The 23,210-nt window shown below is 42.4% G+C and overlaps 1 protein-coding gene across 3 annotated transcripts; it reads right to left on the bottom strand.

The window, feature by feature from the left end:
• Window positions 1-4,359: 4,359 nt before the first annotated feature.
• Window positions 4,360-10,001, bottom strand: LOC147438341 (auxin response factor 9-like). Of its 3 annotated transcripts, XM_086487633.1 has the most exons (15): window positions 9,049-9,999; window positions 8,647-8,866; window positions 8,407-8,558; window positions 8,224-8,319; window positions 8,049-8,105; window positions 7,806-7,955; window positions 7,598-7,682; window positions 7,375-7,465; window positions 7,108-7,272; window positions 6,889-7,008; window positions 6,680-6,755; window positions 6,455-6,599; window positions 5,455-6,365; window positions 5,182-5,372; window positions 4,360-5,104 (listed from the first exon to the last, which is right to left on the bottom strand). In XM_086487633.1, the coding sequence occupies exons 2-15, from the start codon at window positions 8,774-8,776 to the stop codon at window positions 4,915-4,917; spliced, it is 2,559 nt and encodes an 852-aa protein (XP_086343759.1). In that variant the 5' UTR covers window positions 8,777-8,866; window positions 9,049-9,999; the 3' UTR covers window positions 4,360-4,914. The 3 variants fall into 3 exon arrangements, with proteins under 3 accessions (XP_086343759.1, XP_086343760.1, XP_086343762.1); XM_086487634.1 differs by having other exon boundaries at window positions 5,455-6,344; window positions 8,647-10,001; XM_086487636.1 differs by having other exon boundaries at window positions 8,407-8,519; window positions 8,647-9,999.
• Window positions 10,002-23,210: the final 13,209 nt, after the last annotated feature.

The following is a 23,210-nucleotide window of genomic DNA, read 5'->3' as shown; positions in this document are numbered from 1 at the left end:
TTGCACATATCCCATAATCAATGCACTCCAAAACAAGACATTCCAGATCAAGAATGCCCTCAAGCACTTTCTGTGCTCCCTAAAGTACACCAAATTTGGCCTACATATTGACCAAGGCATTGCGAAGCACAACAGTTTTTTGCAACAACCGGAGACTACTAACCATATCAAAGTGAATTTTGATATCGGCACCCTGCATAGAGCCACATGCCTTTAAGATGCACGCATAGGTGATTTCATCTGGAAAGAGGCCCCCACTTTGCATCCGCTGAAAACAGCCTAGAGCTTTCTGGTCCTGCTGTTGTTGTGCATATCTCGCAATCAGTGCTTGGCATACATATCGACCAAGGCAGTGTGAAGTATGACATATTTTTTCAATAGTCTTTAACTAGCAATATCATCGTGAAATTTTGTGTCTATATGAGCATCTTGTGTAGAGCCACATGCTTTCAAGAGGTGATTGCATCTGGTTTGCATCTACTGAAAATTGACTAGAACTCTTTGGCCATACCCCTTTGTCGCAAATCCTTCAATCAGTGCATTTGAAGAGTCCACACTCCGGACAGAAAGCTCCTCGAGCACTTTTTGTGCTCTCTTAAGGGCACCACATTCAGCAAACATGTCAACCAAGGCATTGTCAAGCACGATACCCTTTTTCAACAACCTTTGACCAACAATATTAGCAAGAATTTTTATGCCTATCTCAGTATGCATAGAGCCACATGCCTTCAAGATGCATGCATATATGATTTCACCTGGAGAGAAGTCCTCACTTTGCATCCGCCAAGGAAATCAGCCTGGAGCTCTCTGGCCCTGCTTCTGTTGTGCATATCCCGCAACCAATGCACTCCAAGAGAGGACATTCTGGACAAAAGGTCCTCAAGAACTTTCTGTGCTTTACATAGCGCACCACATTTGGCATACATATCAACCAAGGCATAGCCAAGCACAACAATCTTTTGCAACAACTCCTCAATAATAACATCAGAGTAAATTTTTAAGCCCATATCACATCTTGCGTAGAGTCACATGCCTTCAAGATGCATATGGACGGAGGCCCTCGCTTCGCATCAACATCTTGCGTAGAGACACATGAATCATCATACGTAGGTGATTGCATCTGGAGAGAGGCCCTCGCTTCGCATCTGCTGAAAACAGATTGGCATGACATCTCTTTTCAGCAACCTTAGATTAACAATATCATCGTGAATTTTTGTGTCTATATCAGCATCTTGCGTAGAGTCACATGCTTTTAAAAGTGATTGCATCTGGTTCACATCTGCTGAAAACTGACTAGAGCTTTTTGGCCCTACCCCTGTGTGGTAAATCCTTCAATCAGTGCATTCGAAGAGTCCACACCCTGGACAGAAAGCTCCTCCAACACTTTTTGTGCTCTCTTAAGGGCACCACATTTAGCAAACATGTCAACCAAGGCATTGTCAAGCACGATACCCTTTTTCAACAGCCCCTGACTAACAATATTAGCAAGAATTTTTATGCCTATACCAGTATCTTGCATAGAGCCACATGCCTTCAAGATGCAGGCATATATGATTGCACCCGGAGAGAAGTCCTCGCTTTGCATCCGCCACTGAAATCAGCCTGGAGCACTCTGGCCCTGCTTCTGTTGTGCATATCCCGCAACCAATGCACTCCAAGAGACGACATTCTGGACAGAAGGTCCTCAAGAACTTTTTGTGCGTTACATAGCGCACCACATTTGGCATACATATCGACCAAGGCATTGCCAAGCACAACAATCTTTTGCAACAACCCCTCAGTAATAATATCAGAATAAATTTTTAAGCCCATATCAACATCTTGCGTAGATTCACATACCTTCAAGATGCATATGGGCGGAGGCCCTCCCTTCGCATCAGCATCTTGCGTAGAGACACATGAATCATCATACGTAGGTGATTGCATCTGGAGAGAGGCCCTCACTTTGCATCTGCTGAAAACAGATTGGCACGACATCTCTTTTTAGCAACCTTAGATTAACAATATCATCGTGAATTTTTGTGTCTATATCAGCATCTTGTGTAGAGCCACAATGCGCATGCCTTTAAGATGCACGCATAGGTGATTGCGTCTGGAGATAGGCCCTCGCTATGCACCAGCTAAAAACAACCCACAACTTCCTAGCCCTATCTGGGCATATCCTGCAATCAGTGTTCCACAAGATGACATCCCGCACTGTAAACTCACAAAAGGAAGACTCATTCTCTTGCTCTCCATTTTTACTTGTCTAGCCTTTATTGCTACTTGCTTGCAGGTGTTGCAAGAGAAAATGGATGTGTGGAGCAAGGCATTGCCAAGAACGACAATTTTTGCATCAACCCTTGGCTGACAATATCTGAGCAAATATTTAGGCCCATATCAACATCTTGGATAGAGCCACATGCCTTCAAGATGCATGCATAGGTGATTGCATCTCTGCTGACCATATCCTGCAATCAAGGTATTCCACAAGACCATTAAGCTCGTCGAAGATATGTTGCACACTGACAACACTTGACATGCATAGTGGCCAACATTTTTCCAAGTATGCATTCTTTTCAAGTTACCCACTATCACGAATATCAGCATGAATCCTAGTGCCTTGGTACAGAAGGTCAAGATGCGTGTGTTATATGTGATTGCATCTAGGGAGAGGCCCTTGCTTTACTTCCACTAAAAATAGTCTTGAGCTTTTTGGCTTGCTCCTGTTACACACATCCAACTATCAATGCACTCCAAGAGAAAACATTCCAGATAAAAAGCTCCTCAAGCACTTTTTCTGCTTTTTGAAGTGTACCACATTTGGCATACAACAATGCGCATGCCTTTTAGATGCACGCGTAAGTGATTGCATTTGGAGACAAGCCCTCATTAAGCATCATGTGAAAACAGCCCACAACTTCCTAGCCTTGTCTTGGTTGGGCATATCTTGCAATCAATGTGTTCCACAAGATGACATCCCGCACAGTAACCTCGTCAAAGATTTGTTGTGCGGTGCTTGACATACATACTGACCAACATTTTTCCCAACATGTTCTTTTCAAGTAACCCACTACTGCAAATATCAACATGAATGCTATTGCCTTGTACAAAACCTTCTCCTTAGCACAATCTTTAAGTGAGCTCACAAAAGAAAGACTCATTCTGTCACTGTTTATTTTTGCTTGTGTAGCCTTTATTGCTACTTGCTTGGCAATGTTGAAGACTCATTCTATTACTCTTTATTTTTGCTCGTGTAGCCTTTATTGCTGCTTGCTTGGCGATCTTGCAAGAGAAAATGGATGTGTGTGGACAAGGAATGCATGCGGAGTCGTGTGTGCGCCAATTGCTTCTCTCTCTCTCTCTCTCTCTCTCTCTCTCTCTCTCTCTCTCTCTCTCTCTCTCTCTCTCAGCCTATCTCTACGGAGTCACGGGGACGCATTTCATGCGCTCTTTTTTAACAATTGCTTTTACCACTTTGTGTGTACAACCATCGATTTTCCATCCAATCAAAGGAAGCCAAGTGGCACTACTCTCCTTGCTCGTTTCTCCAAATCGATCTTAGATAATCAAAGGTAAAGAAGAAGCCAAAGTTCCAATGTTACTAAGAGCACTTCCACCCACTATGCTCACAACTTATACCAAATCTTCATGCAAACATCAAACCTGTATGAGAGGAGCAAAAGAAGCACACGACTAGGTCAAGAGCATGAGTGTACTTCAGGCAGATCCACACGACGCGGGTAGAACCCAGCCACTCCGTAGTTAATTTCTCTCGTTTTGCATTTGTTGAGCCCGGCAGAGGTAGAAATGTTTTCCAACTCTGCAGATTTCAACAGAGTTGAAAATGGCAAGCGTCGTTTGCTGACGATAACAGGCTGAGATAGAACAGTAGCCCATGCGGATTCGCTCTTAGCTTCTACTTCCAAATCGAAATGTTTTACGTGTGGAAAGAAAAGCCAGCAATCAAAGGAATGCTGTAAGAATAACAAATGCATCCATTGTGGAAAATAACTCGTTCGTCCGCGTGTGAGATGCTACTTTATATATCAACCCAAGAAAACGAAGACCATCCATCACCTAGGTCCTACACCAAGAATACAACCAAAGATGAGCCTCGGGACGACGAGGCCAATATTGTTGTAGACGATGGTGGACCCACTCACTTCGTTTGTGATTATGATTGGGACATACTTAGCACATAAAAGTTGAATACTCTTCTTGGTCTCAACTTTGAGCACTGGTTGAAGGGGAGGGTATCATGGGATTGGTACTTCTGATTCACCTACAATTTAAGAGACCTTCAAGCTCTTCTTCTGTGTAGGGATGTATGCACATGCACTAAGCCGAGGAAGGACGACGCTTCAAGCAAAGACAGGCTATCACAAAATTTTCAAAGTGAATATCATATGTTTCGGAGAGAAATTTCACGAATCAAAGTCTGCAACAGGTAAATTTATAAACTCTGCAACAGGGCAGTCGGCCCAAAATAAGATCCATCAAAACGGGGGTCATTGCTAATATGGCCTTGCCCTTTGGGCAGGTGGTGGGCCACAGACAAATTAAGTATGACCAATCATCATCTCTGGGAAAAATGCATTTGTTTGGTAGGCACACCTTCTTGCTAATAAGCTAATTAGGATAGCTAAGATAGGTGACGCAAAGAAATGCATTTCCCAGAGACGGAATTAGATTCCGGTAATTAGGGCCTCTTGTAAGGCTAGCAGGGATCACTCTCCCACCACAACCACAAAAACCTTCTGAGATTGGACATGTTATGTTTTTGGTTATATAAAAAGCTGCAAGCAAAGACCCCTTGGGCCTTCTGCAGACTCGACTCTGAACTCTCTCGATCTCATCAAAAAGTGGCAGACCTTCTGCAATTCCCTGTAGCTGTCACCGCCTTTTGTTAATATGATTAATCACGTCGCTTTCCTAGTAATTAGCAGTCGAATTTCTCAAAGAAAGTGCGGTGGGTGAGGATGAATCTTGATACTGATCCATGCTCGCCACATTCTGCTCACACGATCGGCTGTGTGCAGATGTAGCAAGAGCACCTGATGACACAGCCTGCAACTCCTCCTGTGTCAAGATGCATATCTTACCAGCGATATCGACAAATTCACTGCACGCACAAATGCCTCATAATCAAGTTCAGCAGTAACTACATGCAGCTGACATCCACCACGTCAAATTACTTACTGCCAGGGATCATCTCCAACCAGCATCATGTCTCCCTCATTGTCGGTGTATGTAATTTGCCAGCCCATGTTGGAGTCAGTCAGTGCTCCCTCCATATGAAAAAGCTTCTCCAGAGCACAAATGAGCTCAGGATACCCACTAAACTGAGAGAGATCCACTGAACGACCAACGGGATGCCCCTTTTTCAATACCTGCAAATGTAGAGTACAAAACTTGGGATGAGGCTCAGTCAAAACTTGAGAAAAAGGAATTATTTAAGACAAGCATTTTTACTTTTATCCGATTTCTCGAGGATGGCACACACTCCCCCTCTCCATCTTCATGATTTGAATGATCCATTCTTCTTTTTAAATACACTGTCTGGTTGTGTCGCCCCTCCAAGTCCGAAGGGGATTTTTCAGTTTTTCCCACAGCGGAGGTAAAACGATCAACAACTGCGGCCATAGTACCTGAGTCCTTGAGAGCAAAACCAAACAGCTTGACACTGTTCTCAGTGTCTTTAGCTGAGGTAGCATCTGGTGTAATGGAAGCTCCACGGCCGCCCGGCAATGCCACACCACCGGTTGTCACAGAATTGAACTGCAGCAGGCTCTTGTGAATGTACTGATTAAATGCACCCATGGAGGGGCCTGAAGCCCCAGTGACATCTGGGTGGGAAGGGCTAAGCAGAGGCTTCAATGATTCGTTGATCTGACTGTGGGAAAACATGGTAGCAGACATGAGGGAGGGCCAAAACAGGGACTTTTCAGGCTCCAAACGTGCTGTTAGGAAAGGGGCAGATAGACTGCGAGCATTTGCTGCCACCTCTGGTGGTTGTTGTGACTTGAGCAACGACAAGGGTGACACACTTGTCAAATTTGCAGCGGTTTCAGAGAGCTTTTGCTGACCTTGAAACATTGACAATTTTCTTTCCATAGAGGTGTCACCAGCTCCCCTGAATGGATCAACAGAAAGCTTACCTGTAGAAGGTAACTCTGACTTTCCCCCCAGGTTCCCTAATGACTCACTCCTTAATCTTTTCAGCTCTGCAAATGGATCTTTAGTAAGGGGTCCTGCCAGAGAAGACTTGGCGTTGACAGCCCCATTGAACAATTCTTCCCTTAAGCTGGGTGCTGCTTCTTGAACTTGCAAGACCTTCGAAAATCTGAGGGTGCTGTAGGGGTCTGTAGAGCCTCCAAGTAACCCTATGAAACACTCATAAGTACAGGAAAATATGCTTTGAAAACTGAACATGTTTCTGCTTGGTCAGACATTCCAGAGTGAGAAAAATCACCAGTTGAGGAGGAGAAGCTTGACCAATAGCGCTTCAGCCCAGGTCCAATGGGCAAATCTAGAGCGCCTGTCGCTAGGAATGGCTCAATTTCCCATGGTGAAACACGTTCATGACGCTCATTGGTTGCATGCTCATCCCAATTAACCTGCAGAGATTGGCGAAGTAGCAGTGAGCTTCATTCTGGATGAGGAACAAATAAACAGACAACTTCCATGGCTGAATTACCTTCAAGGAACGCCACTTGGAGTCACGCCACCTATCAGTGTCCACATCCCCAATGCCTGTAATAGTGCCAGTGTACCTGCAAAAATTAGCTTAAGACTTAATCCAAGCATGTAGCCACTGGCCCATCTACGAGCACATAAGTCAAACCCCAACATCATACTCAAATATTGTATGTGAGGTGACCTCTGGTAAAACATGTAGCTCAATACCTTCTTTCTGTTCCATCATCAGATTCAAATCTCATCTTGAAGCGCATTCCCACAGAGAGAGTATGGGAAAATGCCTTCCTATACTTCTGATGGGATATTACAAACTCTGCTGGACTTGTTCTACACATTCAATAAAGAGACTGAATCAAATTCCCCATCACCATGGAGTGATTCAAGCTTTAATGAATAGAAAGAAAGCCAGGCACGAGATCTCCTTACCGTGGATTGAAATAAACATTGAACATACTTTTGGTTGACAAGGCATGTGCAGCAGCAGCAAGAACTCCCATGTGCATGCTATGGCTTGGGAGTACGGACATGGGGGTGCTACAAGGGGACTTTGCAGCTCTCCGGATTCCGAACCAAAGTTCTCCATTCTCTCTTCTGTGAGATCGGATCATTACACTTGAGAATCAAAACAAAGAACAAATATTGACAACAGATCTCTGCACTTATTTATACACTGGCTCTAATCTCATGTCTCACCGCAAAAAAAGCACCGAATCTCCAGCAGCAAGTCTTTTCGTGCTAACAAACACACTCCACCCTGTAGTGAGCAAATGCCTCCTCGGCTGTCCTGCATGTGGATATCCACAGCAAGCATGAGAAGTCACATATAGCAAGTAGACCAAATTCCCAATCATATAGACCATCGGAGGCCTTAATAACATGCCTCTACAAATTATAGTCAACGGAAAGCCCAAACAACCTCTATAGATATGCCGAAACTTCCACTCCACCCCATGAAGATCTTTGGCAACAAGTTCCTGCGAGGGACGCTGCTGTGAATAATCCTGCATCAGCAAGTGGAATGTTCGATGAAGGTGAGGAGGGAGGTACAAAGACACCACATAGTACAAGGACAGTAACGGCTATCTAATGAGCAATGGAACTTGGCATGTTCTGATAATCAGTACCAATGGAGGAAAGCATTCATCGGCAGCCCGCCTTGGCACAGAGAACCCGCCATGTGTGCTAGTGTCTGAGACCGTCAATGCCTTACAGAACATGTGAGTGGCGAGCTTTTGAGGGCTTGGAATATCCGGTTCAAATGATTTCTCAAGTTGCTGAAAGAAACCCCACATAAAATTTCACTACCATCATTAATGCCAGAGAAAAGCCCACAGCAAATAAGTACACCAAGAAGCAACTCATTGCACCTGAGGCAAGGGAACCAATGTGAACTGCGCAAAGACTTCATCTGTCTCCCGATCTGCCTGAATGTTCAACAAGATTTCTACTCAGAATAATGAACTTTGCGCAGATTGTAGTAGCCGAAGACTACATCTACAGAATAATAAGCATTAGACTTTGGACAGGGATGCAAGAAAGTACATGCAGAGAAAGGTCAGCAACACGGCACATGATCTGGGGAGGTAAATCATTTACAGGAATCTGCTGGTCAGACCCTTGCTTCATTGAGGCTGCAACCTACGTACAATGTAAAACATAGGGCCAAACCACAATAAGAGCTCAAACCCTTATGTCGATCCCATCCATCATAGAGTCAGAGTATACCTGCTCTAAGTGACCCTGTGGAAAATAGACGACCCGGCTTCCCTTACAAGGCAGTGAGACAAGGGGACCGGCACATGCATGCCATAGCTCCGAATACATCAACTCTTTCGTGTCTGATGGGTGCAGCCAATCATTAGAGTTCATCATAAGTCCTATGTATTTAAATAACTACATAATGTCAATGGATTATGAGAAGGAGCAGCACTGCAGCTAGGGAATCCCTTAACAACAATATTGTACCTAACGTTGTAGCATCCGCACAGCATTCCAAGGTGGTGTTGGGCAGAACCTGGCCAGGCACCATTAACGCTGGAAGCCCCTGCAAGCTGCTGTGGGGCAATCCAAATGGAGACAAACGTGGCTGCGCCATTCTGCTTTCACCTCATTGTAGCATTCTCAGCACCACCCACTTCGAGATTTGACAAGCCCCAGTATTCCAGACATCCTCGGTGAAGCCATGCTGCATATGGGATGACCACCACTATATGCACATGGGCGGGGTGTGAGGGTGCGTGTCGTGTGAGTGTGTGTGAGTGTGTGTGTGTGTGTGTGTGCGTGTGAGAGAGAGAGAGGGAGAGAGAGAGAGAGAGGTCGTGGAGTGATGTGTGGCGTACCTAAATATCAGAAGAAGATAATACATACAATTAATTAATCATGCTGTTGAGGTGCAGCGATCTTCGGTACGAGGCCAAGATGGTTCAGGATGCTGTTATTAGTCTCGTTGCCATGGCCTGACGCTGTACTACTGCTCTCTTCGCGTTCTCTCGCCTTAGGAACAGTCAGCTATACTACATGAATTACCTGAGGTTATATATTATAAAGAGAGCAGACTGCGGCACTCGAGTATATTCAGCTTGAGCTCATGCACTTTGTGTCAAAGCGGCAACCCAGTACAGCAGGAGGAGGAAGCGCAGCGTTACAAAATCTAGCGACTTTACTAATCATGACACGACTCTTCCACTCAGCTGCTTCTGCTGTAGTTATTATATATGCTCTCAGTTTTGTCTCTCATTGTTTCTCCTCTGAATAAACGAACCCTAGACTGTAGAGAGAGAAGAGGCTCCGAGAGGGGGATCCAGGGGAGGACGACAGACGGCAACAAATGTGCCCGCCCACACACGATCTGTTTACACGATGCTCCAGCCCGGCTAAAGATGCTCTCACTAATCTCTCTCTCACACATCAGGATTCAGAAGACTCAGAGCCTTAAAGTTTGAGAGAGAGAAATAGCCTCATGAGATTTAAGTAGCGTGGCGGAACTTCGGAAGACTCCTCACCCTTCACATCACGTCACCGGTCACCCCTCGCTCCCCATTGGCCATTATTACTCTCTCCTAGCTGACCTGGCTCTGGCAGCCTCTCGGCTCTCGCGCTCTCTCTCCTAGGAGGCTAGGCTAGTCGCTGCCTGCCCTGCCGAATATATTGTGCCCGACCATAAAAAAATGCAAGAACCACAAATGAAATTTTTAGCAGTTCCTGCTGGGATCAATCTCGAGCAGATAACGTCAACAATAATTTTGCTATCATTGGGAATCGATTACTACTAGTAGCTAGTAGTCTCTAGAGACGCTTGAGGAATAGACTGTGAGACAGAGACAGTCACATCGTGGAGGAGCTCGCTGGCCGCTAGCTACAGAGTACAAATTACAAATGGAAGAAGTAGAGGGTGGACTAGCTATAGCACTGCGAAGAGAGAGAGAGAGAACTGAGAGCGGCGGCTGAGGCGGCCACCAACTATAAATTATATAGCTATAATACTACAATATTCGCTAGATTACAAGCAGAAAAATAAAGAGTTAGGCTGCTTGTAAGCCCGGCCAATGATTACCTGGCAGATGGCATACATACATCTCCCCCTGACAGACGGTGATAACTACGCAGACCCAGAAACTCACCCAAAAATATAAAATGTTTCTCGAAAACTCTCAAAAATATCATGCAAAATCTAGGCCTAGCTGCTCGAGGAGTCCACAAGCAGAAGTTCTGCTCATAAATTTACCATACTATATGATTGAATTAGTGTTTCTTTATTGATTTGTGGTAATTAACCCTCACTCGGGTGTGTGTTTTACTTTTATTTTTTACTATTAATTGGACGAGTGCGTACTACCTCCTCCAACAAACATTCCAGTTCTACGGCTCATTAACTGCATTTTATAGATTATAGAGAATCCAAGTTCCAACCGAACGTTTCCTTTTTTGCGCCCCTTCTGCCTTCTCTGACTTCTCTCTTCTCTCTCTCTCTCTCAAAATATAAAAATTTCGAGTTCGATACTAAATCAAACTCATCACCAAAAATTTCGAGTTTGCCCAAATTGCTCTAGTTAGGGAAAATGTAAATATTTGTCTAGCCCTGCTTAATCTCATCAAAAATTTCAGCTCCAAACAAAAGAAAAGCGTATATTATCCTGCAAAGATTTCCGTACTTTCCTATTTGTCCCACGTGTGCATGAAAATACGTTTCTTTTTAATATCCAATTCTCCGTGTTGCCACTTGCCTTGAATTCTGAACTGTGCTTTTTCTCTCAATCATATGAACTAAGGAGAGGGGCCCTTTTTCCAGCTTTGCGGGCCACGCTCACATTGGGGTCTATTCACACGTTAAAAAAATTAGTCATGGAAATGGGCCATTTAAAAGCCATCGATGTTCTCAAAAAAACTTGAGGCCACACATTTGAAACTTTTGAACTTCACGCTCAGATTCAATTTTCAGATCACCAGTCCTTTTTTTTCGAGCCTTCCCTTCTTACGTATGTTCCCTTGCAGAGTTGTCACAAACATGATGTTACAGAGTATCATTTGCTGCAAGGGAAGTAGGGATTTAGTGCGTTGGATCGTGAACATCACCGTAAAATTTTGACAGGTGGCAAGTTGTCAAGTAGACACCATGATTGTAATTAGGCCACTAGTGCAATGATCGCACTTTCACATACCACATACAAGTGAAATATCACCCCAAGGAGCTCAGGTGGCTTGCAAGAAGAGGTTGTCGGCGGTTGAAGAAAAGTCAAAATTACTACGATGTGCATGTTTTCATCGTCCCCTTCATCCATATCTTATCACAAGTGAATACAATAGTTGGGTGGATTGTTGCAAACATTGAAAGTGAACCTACAATTGAATGCAACAATGTTAGATGCTTGCCAACATTGTTGCGAGGGCAACTGCTATATCAGCATTGTTGGCCATGGGTGAACAGGATATTGGCTTCCGAGAGCTTGAAGAGGCACACAATCTGAAGAACAACTTGTTCTGTAGCTCAAATAACCTGTGAAGCAAATAAGAGAGAGAGAGAGAGAGAGAGAGAGAGAGAGAGAGAGAGAGAGAGAACGGTGAACATGACACTAATTTGGAGATATTGTAGATGCACACAAGGTGCCAGTAGATGAGAGAGAGTTGAAGAGCTGATTGAGCGATGTAGCCCATAGATAGCCTATGGAGCGAATGAGTGAGAGGGTGGGGGGAGGTGGGAGAGAGAGAGAGAGAGAGAGAGAGAGAGAGAGAGAGAGAGAGAGAGAGAGACGAAGGGAGGGAGTGCTATGGGGGGCTGTTGCAAAGGGCTTGAAGTAGCTCTTGAGTGTTCTCAACGTGGATTGGCGAACACTTTTAAACTCAAACTTTTTTTTCATGTAGGTTCTCTGGTGTCGGGCACTAGCTACTGCAAGCAATTTACAGACAGTCAACACCAGACACGTGGCAAGCGTCCCATCCCGTGCGAATGCTCAGCTATCTCAGGGAGCATTGTGTGCGGGGGTGGAACTGGGGTAGAGCTAGCGGGGGTGCCATTGCAGCGTGGATACCCGCTCTAAGGGAGAGAGGGGCTCTTTTTGCATCTTTGCGGGTCACATTCACATTGGGTATGTTCACACGTTAAAAAAATGAGTCATGGAAATGGGCCATTTAAAAGCCATCGATGCTATCAAAACAACTTGAGGCCACACACTTGACACCTTTGAACTTCACGCTCGGATTCAATTTTCAGATCACCAGTCCTTGCTTTTCGAGCCTTCCCTCCTTACATATGTTCCCTGTGCAGATTTGTCACAAACATGAGCTATAGAGTACCATTGGCTGTAAGGGCAGCAAATGGTACTTAGAGGATTGGAGGAGCATGAACATCACCGTGAAATTTTTCCAGGTGGAAGGTTGTTGAGTAGATACCATCGATTGTAATTAGGCCACCAATGCAGTGATCGTAGTTTCACATACTATATACCAGGTGAAATATCACCCCAGGGAGCTTAGGTGGCTTGCAAGAAAAGTATGAATTACTGCGACGTGCATGTCTCATCATCCCTGTCATAAAAACCAATATCTACTCCCAAATGATTTTCTCATGTTAAACTCATCATTTAATATGGCGAAGTACCAGGGGAGTAAAAGCTAGAATATTGGTAAGGCTGCCAGACCGGTCCCTATCAGGGATCCAAAGGGGGACAGCATGCAAAAGAGCAATGTGCTTCAATGGGCTTAAAAGACCTAAGGTTCAGCTTCATAAAGACTTCCATAGGCTAAGATTTATCCAATGGCCAAAGCAAAGGGAAATTGGATGGTCATGGGAAGACTAAAAAGTCTTCCCACATCCCTAGGAAGGAGGGGGCAAGCCCATATTGTAGGGAATGAGAGAGAAATACACGCACACGCACACACTCCAAGGTTCCCCCTTTTACACAAAGGGAATATTGGACACATGTCAAGCTCCTAGGCCAGTTGTCCCCCAACCTCCCCTCAAATCCTATTGGATGACCATAGAGGTGGACCAATGAGAATTAGGCTGGAGTAAATTTAGTCTAATCAATGTAAAATTGCTTGATAAATGAACTAATAGAAATTAAGCTCCCTAGAAGACTATTAAATAGTCTTCCAAGGGTCCAATGAGCATCCAGCAACCCAATGGATTGCCTGATTCCTATTGGCCAGAAGACAAAAAGGTCCAATGAGAGTTTAGATGAATTATTTAAATACCTAAAGCTCTCACAAAAGGGGAAAGGGGGACACTTGCCAAAAGGCTATCAACTATGCTTCTAATTTGTGATTGGCAAAGCTTTACAGGAGCCAATGGGAGGCCAGCATGAGCATTTAGCAAGAGGGGTCGACCAAGATGAAAGAAGGGGCTGCATTTTACACTAACACAATGCTACACACACACACACAACTCATGTGTGCAAGAAGAACTCCATCTCCTTCTCCAAGCATTGAGAAGTAAAGGCCTACACCAACAACTCTTGGCTATGGAATGCAAATCCAACCAAGAGCCAAGCTTCAATGGCATGCTCATCTCCTCTACCATGCTAATTACTAAGCTAAGCTATGCTATTAGAGTGATTATGTGAGGAGAATATGTATTTCTCGTAAGATACCTCTTCTTCCTCTCAATCTATCCTCATTTCCTTCTAACTCTCACCATTTTTGAAGGTGTGTGAGGTCTTGGGACTGAGGCTAGGGACACTAGGTGTGTTTTTCAAGCATAATGTAGTGTATGAAGCTTCCATCTTCATTACACCAACTATTTTTATCAAGGAACACAAAGATTGTATTTGTACATCTCCTTTGATGGGAGAAGTTATAATACAAAGCCTTTATGGAGGGGAGACCGGCTAAATGTAAATCCGGTCCTCAATTGTTGTCAATTGTTCTATTTATCTCTCTTTTCAAGTATTGTCAATGCCAAATTAGCTAGATGTAAATTACTACGTCGTTGCTTTCTCAATTAAGTACTCTCTCTATGCTCATTAGGAACTTGTTCTTAATGAAATGCTCACTATGTTATCAACTTCCGCTCACAAGTTACTAGTGCATTAAATGTTACATTGGTATCAGAGCTATTCGTTTCTCTTTTCTTGCTCAAGAAGAGAGGTCCTCAAGCTTGCTACAAATGGTTGGTGTTATTAATTGCAAAAGAGTAAGTAGAATAGGGATTTTTCATCCTTGAAGCACGCTTGCTTTATGCAGTTAACGGGGACACCGTCGCGAGCTATGGTCTTAATAATGGAGTCCTACGGGGCTTGCTTATGGCTTAACCATTATTGAGCTATTAGAATCTTGAAGGAACCGGTGCTCTCTTGGGTCTATTGAACCCTCTCTTCTATTCCTTGCAATCAATAATATTCGAGCCACGGGTATAGATGCTTGAGTGCTTGTCTTTGAAGGTAAAGGGGCTGGAAGTGCCAAAGTACAAGTAAAAGTTTACACCTAAAATTTGCTAGTATGGATGACAAAGGAAAAGAGATTGAAATGAATGTTGGTAGCTTTGATTTTGCTAATGAAAGAGCAACTAATGATGCCCCTATGTTTGTAAACTATCTTGTTTCTAGGCTTCAACAAGCCCTGGGCAACCCATCCCTCCAAGGTGAAGTGCTACAGCAATTGCGCACCCATGGTATTCTCCAAACTCCCCAACAAGAAGAGAGAGTACCTAGGAAGCCTAGTGAGACTCCCAAAAGAGGACTCTCTCCGATAAGGGAAGAAGAAGAGGATCCGTATGAAGGGCTCAAAGATCTACTACTCGATGACGCATCTCCTTCTCAAAGGAGAACCCAAGTTTCAATGGTAGAGCCCCCACTGAAAGAACGAGAAAGAAGTGAGTCTCCTACCACCTCGGTGGAGATGGCTCCATGAAGATGGCGGGCAAAACCCTCTCCAACACCCCCTAAACAGAGCAGACCATCGCATACTTCTCTACGCCATAATTCAAAGAGGGACGAGAGAAAACAAGAGAAGAAAAAGGCAAGAAAGAGGTCACCCTATTCTTCATCCTCTTCCTCTTTTGAAGAAAGTGATGGTGCAGACAAAGAGGAACAAGGGAAGAAAAAGGCGAGAAAGAGGTCACCCTCTTCTCCATCCTCCTCATACTCTTCCTCTTCTGAAGAAAGTGATGGTGCAGCCCTTGAACCACCTAAAAGAAGAGGCCATAGGAAATCCTATGCCGCCTGGAAGAGGTCGTCCAAGCTCAAAAAGTTCAAAGAGGGAGGAAAGAACATCTCTTTCCTTACCTACGATGGTACTTTTGGTGCTACGGACAACAATTCGATGCGGCGTTTGGAGATGAGGGCTTCACGGAGTCCTCTAAGCTATGCCATGTAGCTATGCATTTTCAAAAGTCTGCCAGGCAATGGTGATCTAGCCTACGAGAAAACGGTGAAGCTCCATGAACATGGAAAGATTTAAGAGCTTCCATTATGAAGCAGTTTTTGGCTACCGATGCCAAAGACAAAGTACTCACCGAATGGCGAAGCTTGAAGCTCTCTCCCTACGAATCTATCCACAAATATGTAGACAAGTTTTGGGATTTACATCGATCTCAAAGCCACTGTCTTCAAAAAGATGGATTTTGGAGAGCTAAAACAATAATTTTGTGCGAGTTTAACTGAGGATATGGCAGAGTATGTTAACTCCCAAAGGCCACGCACCATATCTGTTGTCATACAACATACCATGGTGGCTTCACGAATCAACTTCCAAGGGGCTAAGAGAAATCTTAAGCCCACCGAAATAAGGACCGTAACAAGCCTAAGGGGAAGGACAACGTCCAAAAGTCTCCCAAAGGTAACGCCAACAACAACAAAGCTAAGGAGAAGGGAGTTTATAAAGGCAAAAATAAACTCTCTCTTGAAGAGCTAGAGCATTATCAAAAAGATAACCGTTGTTTCAATTGCGGGGAGCAAGGGCATGCCTATCGTGCTTGCTCCCACAAGAATACATGTAATGAGCCTCCTAGAGCTACCTTGCTTGAAATTCAAGAAGAGGATGCTCATCATGAAGGATCTCCTCTATACCATGCTTGGAGAAAGGTAAGAGAACATTATGCTTTTATTCTCTTTGACCTTGGTTCTACTCACAATTTCATATCCACAGAGTTAGCCACCAATCTAGGCATCCAAGCCTATGAGATGGGAGATGTCCTACCTGCCTATCGTGCTTTCAAGGGGCAAGAAGCCTCAGTCACTCCCTTAATTGGGAAATTGAGGCTCCATGTCCAAAGCTATGTGGACAAGGAGGATTTCTTTATCTCTCCTCTCAAGCACAAGGATGTAATCCTAGGGGCACCATGGTTTGATCGCATGGCTGTCAATGTTAAATTCCCTAAAAGGCAAATCTACTTTAGGTTCAGGAAAAAAGATATGTACATAGATGCTAAGGAGTTGGGTAATACCATACCTCTTGTACATAAGCAAGCTTTCAATAAGTCAATAAAGAGCTCTATTTACGTGTACATGATTTTTGTCAAAGATTCTCAAAATGAACCTAATGCTTTATCAAAAGAAAATATAAATAATCAAAAGGAATTAGAGTTATCCAATTTCCTCAAGGGGTTCCAAGATATTTTTATTAACGATATTCCTTGTGAACTACCTCTCCCAAACGAGGTAATGACGACCATGCAATTGAACTTCTTCCAGGAAGTTCACCACCTAATAAACCTCCTTATAGAGTTTCCCAAGCTCAACAAGAGGAGATTATGCGGCAAGTGCACGAGTTAGTTGAGAAAGGCATGGTTAGGCCTAGCTCATCTCCATTTTGTTGACCCGTGTTATTAGTACAAAAGACGACACATATCATATGTGTGTAGACTATAGAGCACTAAATAGGATCACTATCAAGAACAGGTTTCCCGTTCCACGGGTAGAAGGCCTATATGATAAGCTACAAGGGTCGACCTACTTCAGTAGGATTGACCTAAACAGTGGCTATCATCAAATAAGGATAGTTGATCAAGACATTGTAAAGATCGCATTTCACACTACGTTTGGTCGTTATGAGTACATTGTCATACCTTTTGGCTCGGGGGGTTCACTATGTGTAAAACTACCATATCACGTGCGTTCAAGACATGTTTGTCTGTGAATTTTTTTAGGAATATAATATACCCTTTTCTTTGATGATCTGTAAGTTTTTTTCAAATTTGAAAAAATAGTGCTCTTTTGTATATATATTTCTGTAAGTTTCAAGAACTTTAAATACCCTTCTGTTGAACTCACGTGATAGGTTACATTTTTATTAGGTGACCTCTCCGGGCCTTTTGGCTTGACCAATGCACCAGCCACATTTAACCGCTTAATGGAGAAGCTATTCAGGCCGGCCTCACCGAACCTTTACTGGAGTGTTCTTTGATGATATAATCATCTACTCTAATTCATTAGATGAACACAAGCAACACCTCCAGGTAATATTTCAAGTTTTACAAGAGAATAAACTGTATATTAATCGAAAGAAAAGTGAATTTTTCTTAAAAGAGATTCAATATTTAGGTCACATTATTTCTCAAGATGGCATCCAAATGGATCCAACAAAGATAGAGGTAATAAAAGGATGGCATAATCCCAGGAATCTGCATAAACTAAGAAGCTTTATAGGTATGTGTGCATACTATAGATGCTTCATAAAAAAGTTCTCACAATCGCGGGACCATTACATGGCCTAAGAAAGAAAAATGAGAACAATTTAAAAAAGCTTAAAGAATGCTTATCTCTCAACCTGTGCTTACACTACCGGATCTCTCAAAGCCATTTGAGGTCCAATGCGACGCTTGTGGTGTTTGCCTTCAAGTTGTTTTGCTCCAAGAAGGGCACGCCATAGTCTAAGAAAGTTGGAGGATCGACCCTTTTGAGCAAACTCTAGGCATATATGAGAAGGAACTCTTAGCAGTTCTACATGCTCTAGATTTGTGGAAGCACTATTTACTGGGGACTCCTTTCATTCTGTGAACAGATCACCAAATCCTTAAGTACTTCATGATGCAGACCAAGCTCTTCGACAAACAAATGAGGTGGGAAAATTTCCTTTCGCAATTTCATTTTCATATTGCTCACATTGCTGGCAAGCATAATCAAGTAGCCGATGCACTCTCAAGACGGTCGAGAGTGAATGCAATATCCATAGCAACTAACAATGATCTATCTTCTATCATAGATGAGTACGCTATCTATTACGAGACTGGGCACCCTCTCGTTGTAATGGTTAGCTGCAATTGGGATAGATGGTGTAATGGTTAATTATATGCTATATATTTACTTTTCTAATTGAGTTGATGATGATGATTTTGTACAATGGAATGCGGGGGGTTGACGAAGAGCCGCAGGCAATAACTCTTGGCCATTTTATACTCGCATAGTATTTTAGATTTTCATTTTATTAAGCCACTATGGCTCTGTAAATAATTGTAGTGGGAACTTCTCCTTATGGCTCATGCAAGAACCAATGAGCTTCACTCATTTACAAAAGTGAAGTGGTTATAAAAGAGGGGCCTCAAATTTTGGCACTTAAACTCACAAATAATATATTAAATACCAAACTCCACAAGAATAGGTTCTGTGGAGTTTGGGGCTAGAATTAGGGCTCTCTTGTAGATTCTCTTCTCTACACTTTTATGCTATGTTTAATTTGTTGTGTATCCTCTAATCAAGTCTCTATCTCTTACAATTCTCTTACACACTCTTACAATCTTGTCTATGTCAATTCTATGTTCTCTGTGTGTGTGTGTGTGATAATCTAGGTGTGTGTGTGTGCTTGGAAATTGAAAAAAGAGGTGGACAGGTTGATGGCGATGTGTGTGAGCAAGGCTGAATGGTTTTAAGCAACTGGTCTTCCCGCTTTCTCCTCAACAGTGGTATCAGAGCCTCGGGTTCAAGAAATTGGCAATCAATTTTCAAATTTGAAGAGGTACCCTCAAATTGGCAACATCAAATTTTCACATCAAGGCTTAATCGGCAAATTAATTCAACAATTTTCTCTTATCTGCTACCGAAAACGGGTATGTGCAGCACTTGATTCAAAGAGATGTGCAGCACTCGTGTGGAGTGTGAAGACAGAATAACAAGAGTTGAACAAGCAAAAGGCCTCGAAGATTTTGAAGAGGAGCTTAACAAGAATGGCCATTGAAGTGCTTACATGAGTTTCGAAAAGAGTTGGTTTCGGCTTAAGCAAGAGGATTAAGAAGGAAAATCACGAGATTAGAAGCACGGTTAATCAAGAGGAAGGCTTGTGAGACATTCCAAGGCTTTCTTGAAAGAGGATTTGCAAACTCGAATGCTCGAGCACCAACGGATAACAAGAGAAAAAACTTGAGGGTTCGACAACAACGATCGCGGGAGTAATCTCTTGCACGCAAGGGAGCTTTGTCATCAACCATCACCAAGTACTGCAAAATCTACATAAACAAGAGTGCCTTTAGAAAAAAAAAAAGGTGAAGCGTTTTTTTTAATCTCCTCTCTTCACTTTCCCCATGAGGCTGTCCCTCTCTATCTGCTTACCCTTTTAATTCATGCACTTCATACCTTTTTAAGTTAAAAGGTGTGGCTTACTTTACTCACCTATTTGGTGGACATCTTGCAAGCCCACTATGTAAAAAGAAAAGGAAGAGCTTAAGTATTACCTTTAAGGTTGAATTTCCCAAGCTCATTGACGTTGTTTCTCCCTCGCTCCAATTTGGCCATGATTTCCAGTGTAATCCATTTCGCTTAGCCAAAGACATAAACCTTGCCGACGATTCCCAGATCTCATCAAAAAATCCACTTCCATTAAACACCTTGTCTATGACCTCATACTTTTGAATAACCGGTTACCAGTCATCATCGCAAGCACATGACAATATATATATATATATATATATATATATATATATATATAGATAAAGGGACAAGTGTGGTGATTACTTGGTCTTGAATTCACCATCATATTGCTGATTGCCATTGCTTTTGGGACACGGGAGAACGGACGTCGCAAACTCGACCGACTCGTAGACCAACTGTCTAACCGCTCACTCTTTCGGCAATTTTCTCATACATCGCCATTTTGTACTGGACGCCAACACGATTTTTCAGCTAAGTACATTTCATTTCTATTATTTATTTTACTCTCTTTTACTTATTCCGCATATTGCATCTGTAGATATTGCCATATAGCCCTTTTAAGCATTATTATTAAAAAACACAAAAGAAAGGAAAAGCAAGCAATCATGGCACACCTTCCACAAGCACCCACAATTGTTGAACAGCTTGGCAATCTGTGACAATCCCTCACATATGAACGCATGCAAAGGCAAGAACTTGAAGATATATTATTGCATTTTGTACACACAGAATCTGCACCGGCACCCAAGCAAAACAAAAGTAGCAGAAAAGCCTTCCCTTTCAAGGATTTTGATGGCACTAAAGATGCTACCACGGTTCTATCATGGGTTAGTCAGCTAGATGACTATTTTGATGATGAAGACTTTCCCGAACATGAAATGGTAAAGTGTGCATCAAATCATCTCACTAGCAGTGTTGCATTGTGGTGGAATGCCACCAAACAGCACGGGAGAAGACCATGCACCTGGCATGCATTTAAAAAAGTGTTTTTACCTTAATTTTTGCCCACACAGTACAAAGCTAAAGCAATACGTCAATGGGATTTAATTCGACAGGGTCAAAATGAAGATGTATAGGGTTACACTGATTGTTTTTGGAATTGTTTGATCCAATTGCAAGCTATTGAACATGTTAGTCATAGAAAATTGAAGTGTAAATACATATCAGGCTTGGCACTACAAATTGGTGTTGAGGTACATATGTTCAAACCAGATTCTTTGTCAAAAGCTATTAATTTGTCTCTCAATGCAGAGAAGAAGAAAGGTGGACAACCCTCTCACACTGACCAAACTGCTAACACTAGCCGTAACAAGAGACCTCCTTTCTCTACTAACTTTGGCAGAAACAAACATAAAAGCCGTACCTTTTTCAAGAGACGCAAATTTGACAATTCTCCTATAACTGCTCAACCTCATAGAAGCAGCAACAACAACACACAGCAACGAGGCAACCAAAATTCTTTCAACCAACGTCGTACTCCAAACTCTAATGGTAACAAAAGGATGAAGTGTCTTAAATGCTTTTAGTATGGTCATTATGCAGATAAGTTCCCCAATGGCCACTCCAATGGAGTCAATCCAAATTCAAGCAAAAAACCCTTCAACAACAATGGCCCCAACGATGCTATTGTTAACCTCATCGAAGATGCTAATCCCAATGTCAATGCAGTGGAAGCTAATTATGGTGAGGGATATGATTTTGAGTATGATGACGATGACAATACATCTCGAGGTACTCATATATCTCCTCAAACTTTGTTTAAAGTGCAAGGCACTGTTAAGGGTGAAAGTGTCACAATTCTGTTAGATGATGGTAGTAGCCACGATTTCATTTCTACACACTTGGCACAACAACTATCTCTCTTTGAAATCTTATCACCCCATAAAGTCAAACCTGTTTTTGATAATCAACGTTTTAATTGTAAAACCCAAGTCACTGTTGAAGTTTGCATTGGTGAATTTACATAAACACGAACATTTTTGGTAGCACCATTGCATGGTCTCGATATGATTTTGGGAATGCCATTTCGTCATGAATTTGACTCATTGATTAATTATAAAACACGTACTATGTCTCTCACTCATAATAATAGAAAATTCTCCATCCAAGCAACACTAGCACATCAAAAATTTACACTCCTCTCTCACACTCAAGCCAAAAGAGAAAGTCAAAAACAGGAAAAAACATATCTAGTGTTGGTAAATCAAATTTCTGCTGAAACTGAAACTTCACGCAAATCTACACACAATGAATTTCTCTCACAATTTAAAGATTGTTTCATGCATGATATGCCACCTAGAATTCCACCTTCATGCCCAGAAGATCACAAAATAGATATTATACCAGGTAGTGAACCTCCTTGTAGAGCACCTTATCATTAAATCCAATCGCACATAGGGAGATACAAACTCAAATCACTGATTTACTTGATTGAGACCTAATCAGACCTAGTAGTTCACCATACGGAGCTCCAGTACTTCTTGTCAAGAAGAAAAATGGAACCTTTTGTATGTGTATCGACTACAAGCAAGATCACCATTAAGAATAGGTTTCATATCCCTAGAGTGGATGATCTGTTAGACAAACTAAAAGGGGCAAACATCTTTAGAAAAATTGACCTTAAATCAGGGTATCATCAATTCAAAATGTTTGAACATGATGTCTACAAAAGTGCTTTCAGAACACAAACTGGACACTATGAATTTCTTGGCATGCCATTTGGTTTGACCAATGCGCCAACCACATTCACATGCATGATGAATAGAAGTTTCATTGACCATCAAGATTTTGTGATTGTACTTTTTGATGACATTTTGGTATTCAGTAAATTTGAAAAAGAGCATAAAGAGCACTTACCACGTGTATTTGATCTGCTTGCACAAAATAACTTGTACTTGAATCCTAAAAAGAGCTCATTTTCTCAATCTGAAATTGAATATTTGGGACACATCGTATCGGGTAAGGGAATACATGTAGACCCCAAGAAAATTGAAGCCATTCAATCATGGCCTAGACCCAAAAACTTGCATGAACTACGTTCTTTCATCGGTCTTTGTAGCTATTACAAGGTTCGTAACTTTGCTTACAAATCGCATTATTTGACTCTCTTCTTGAAGAAAAACACACCTTATGAATGGACCGATTTACAAGAAAGCTCATTAATGCACTTAAACATGCTCTGACTAATGCACATGTATTACAATTGTCTGATTTTGAAAGACCATTCTTTGTCGTAGTCACTGATGCTACTGGAAAAGGTATTGGTGCAGTCCTTATGCAAGATAACCATCCAGTTGCTTTTAAAAGTCATAAATTCAAACCTTCTGAAACAAAGTTCAGTACTTATGATAAAGGATTGATTGTTTAGGTATGCATTGAAAATTTGGAAACACTATGTAATGGGTACTTACTTGATCATTAAAATTGATCAGCAAAAATACTTACTTTCTCAACCCT

This window comes from Adiantum capillus-veneris, chromosome 17, assembly GCF_014529385.1.
Source record: "Adiantum capillus-veneris isolate H3 chromosome 17, ASM1452938v2, whole genome shotgun sequence".
NCBI classification, from domain to species: Eukaryota; Viridiplantae; Streptophyta; class Polypodiopsida; order Polypodiales; family Pteridaceae; genus Adiantum; species Adiantum capillus-veneris.
This window is presented reverse-complemented; position numbering and strand designations above follow the sequence as displayed.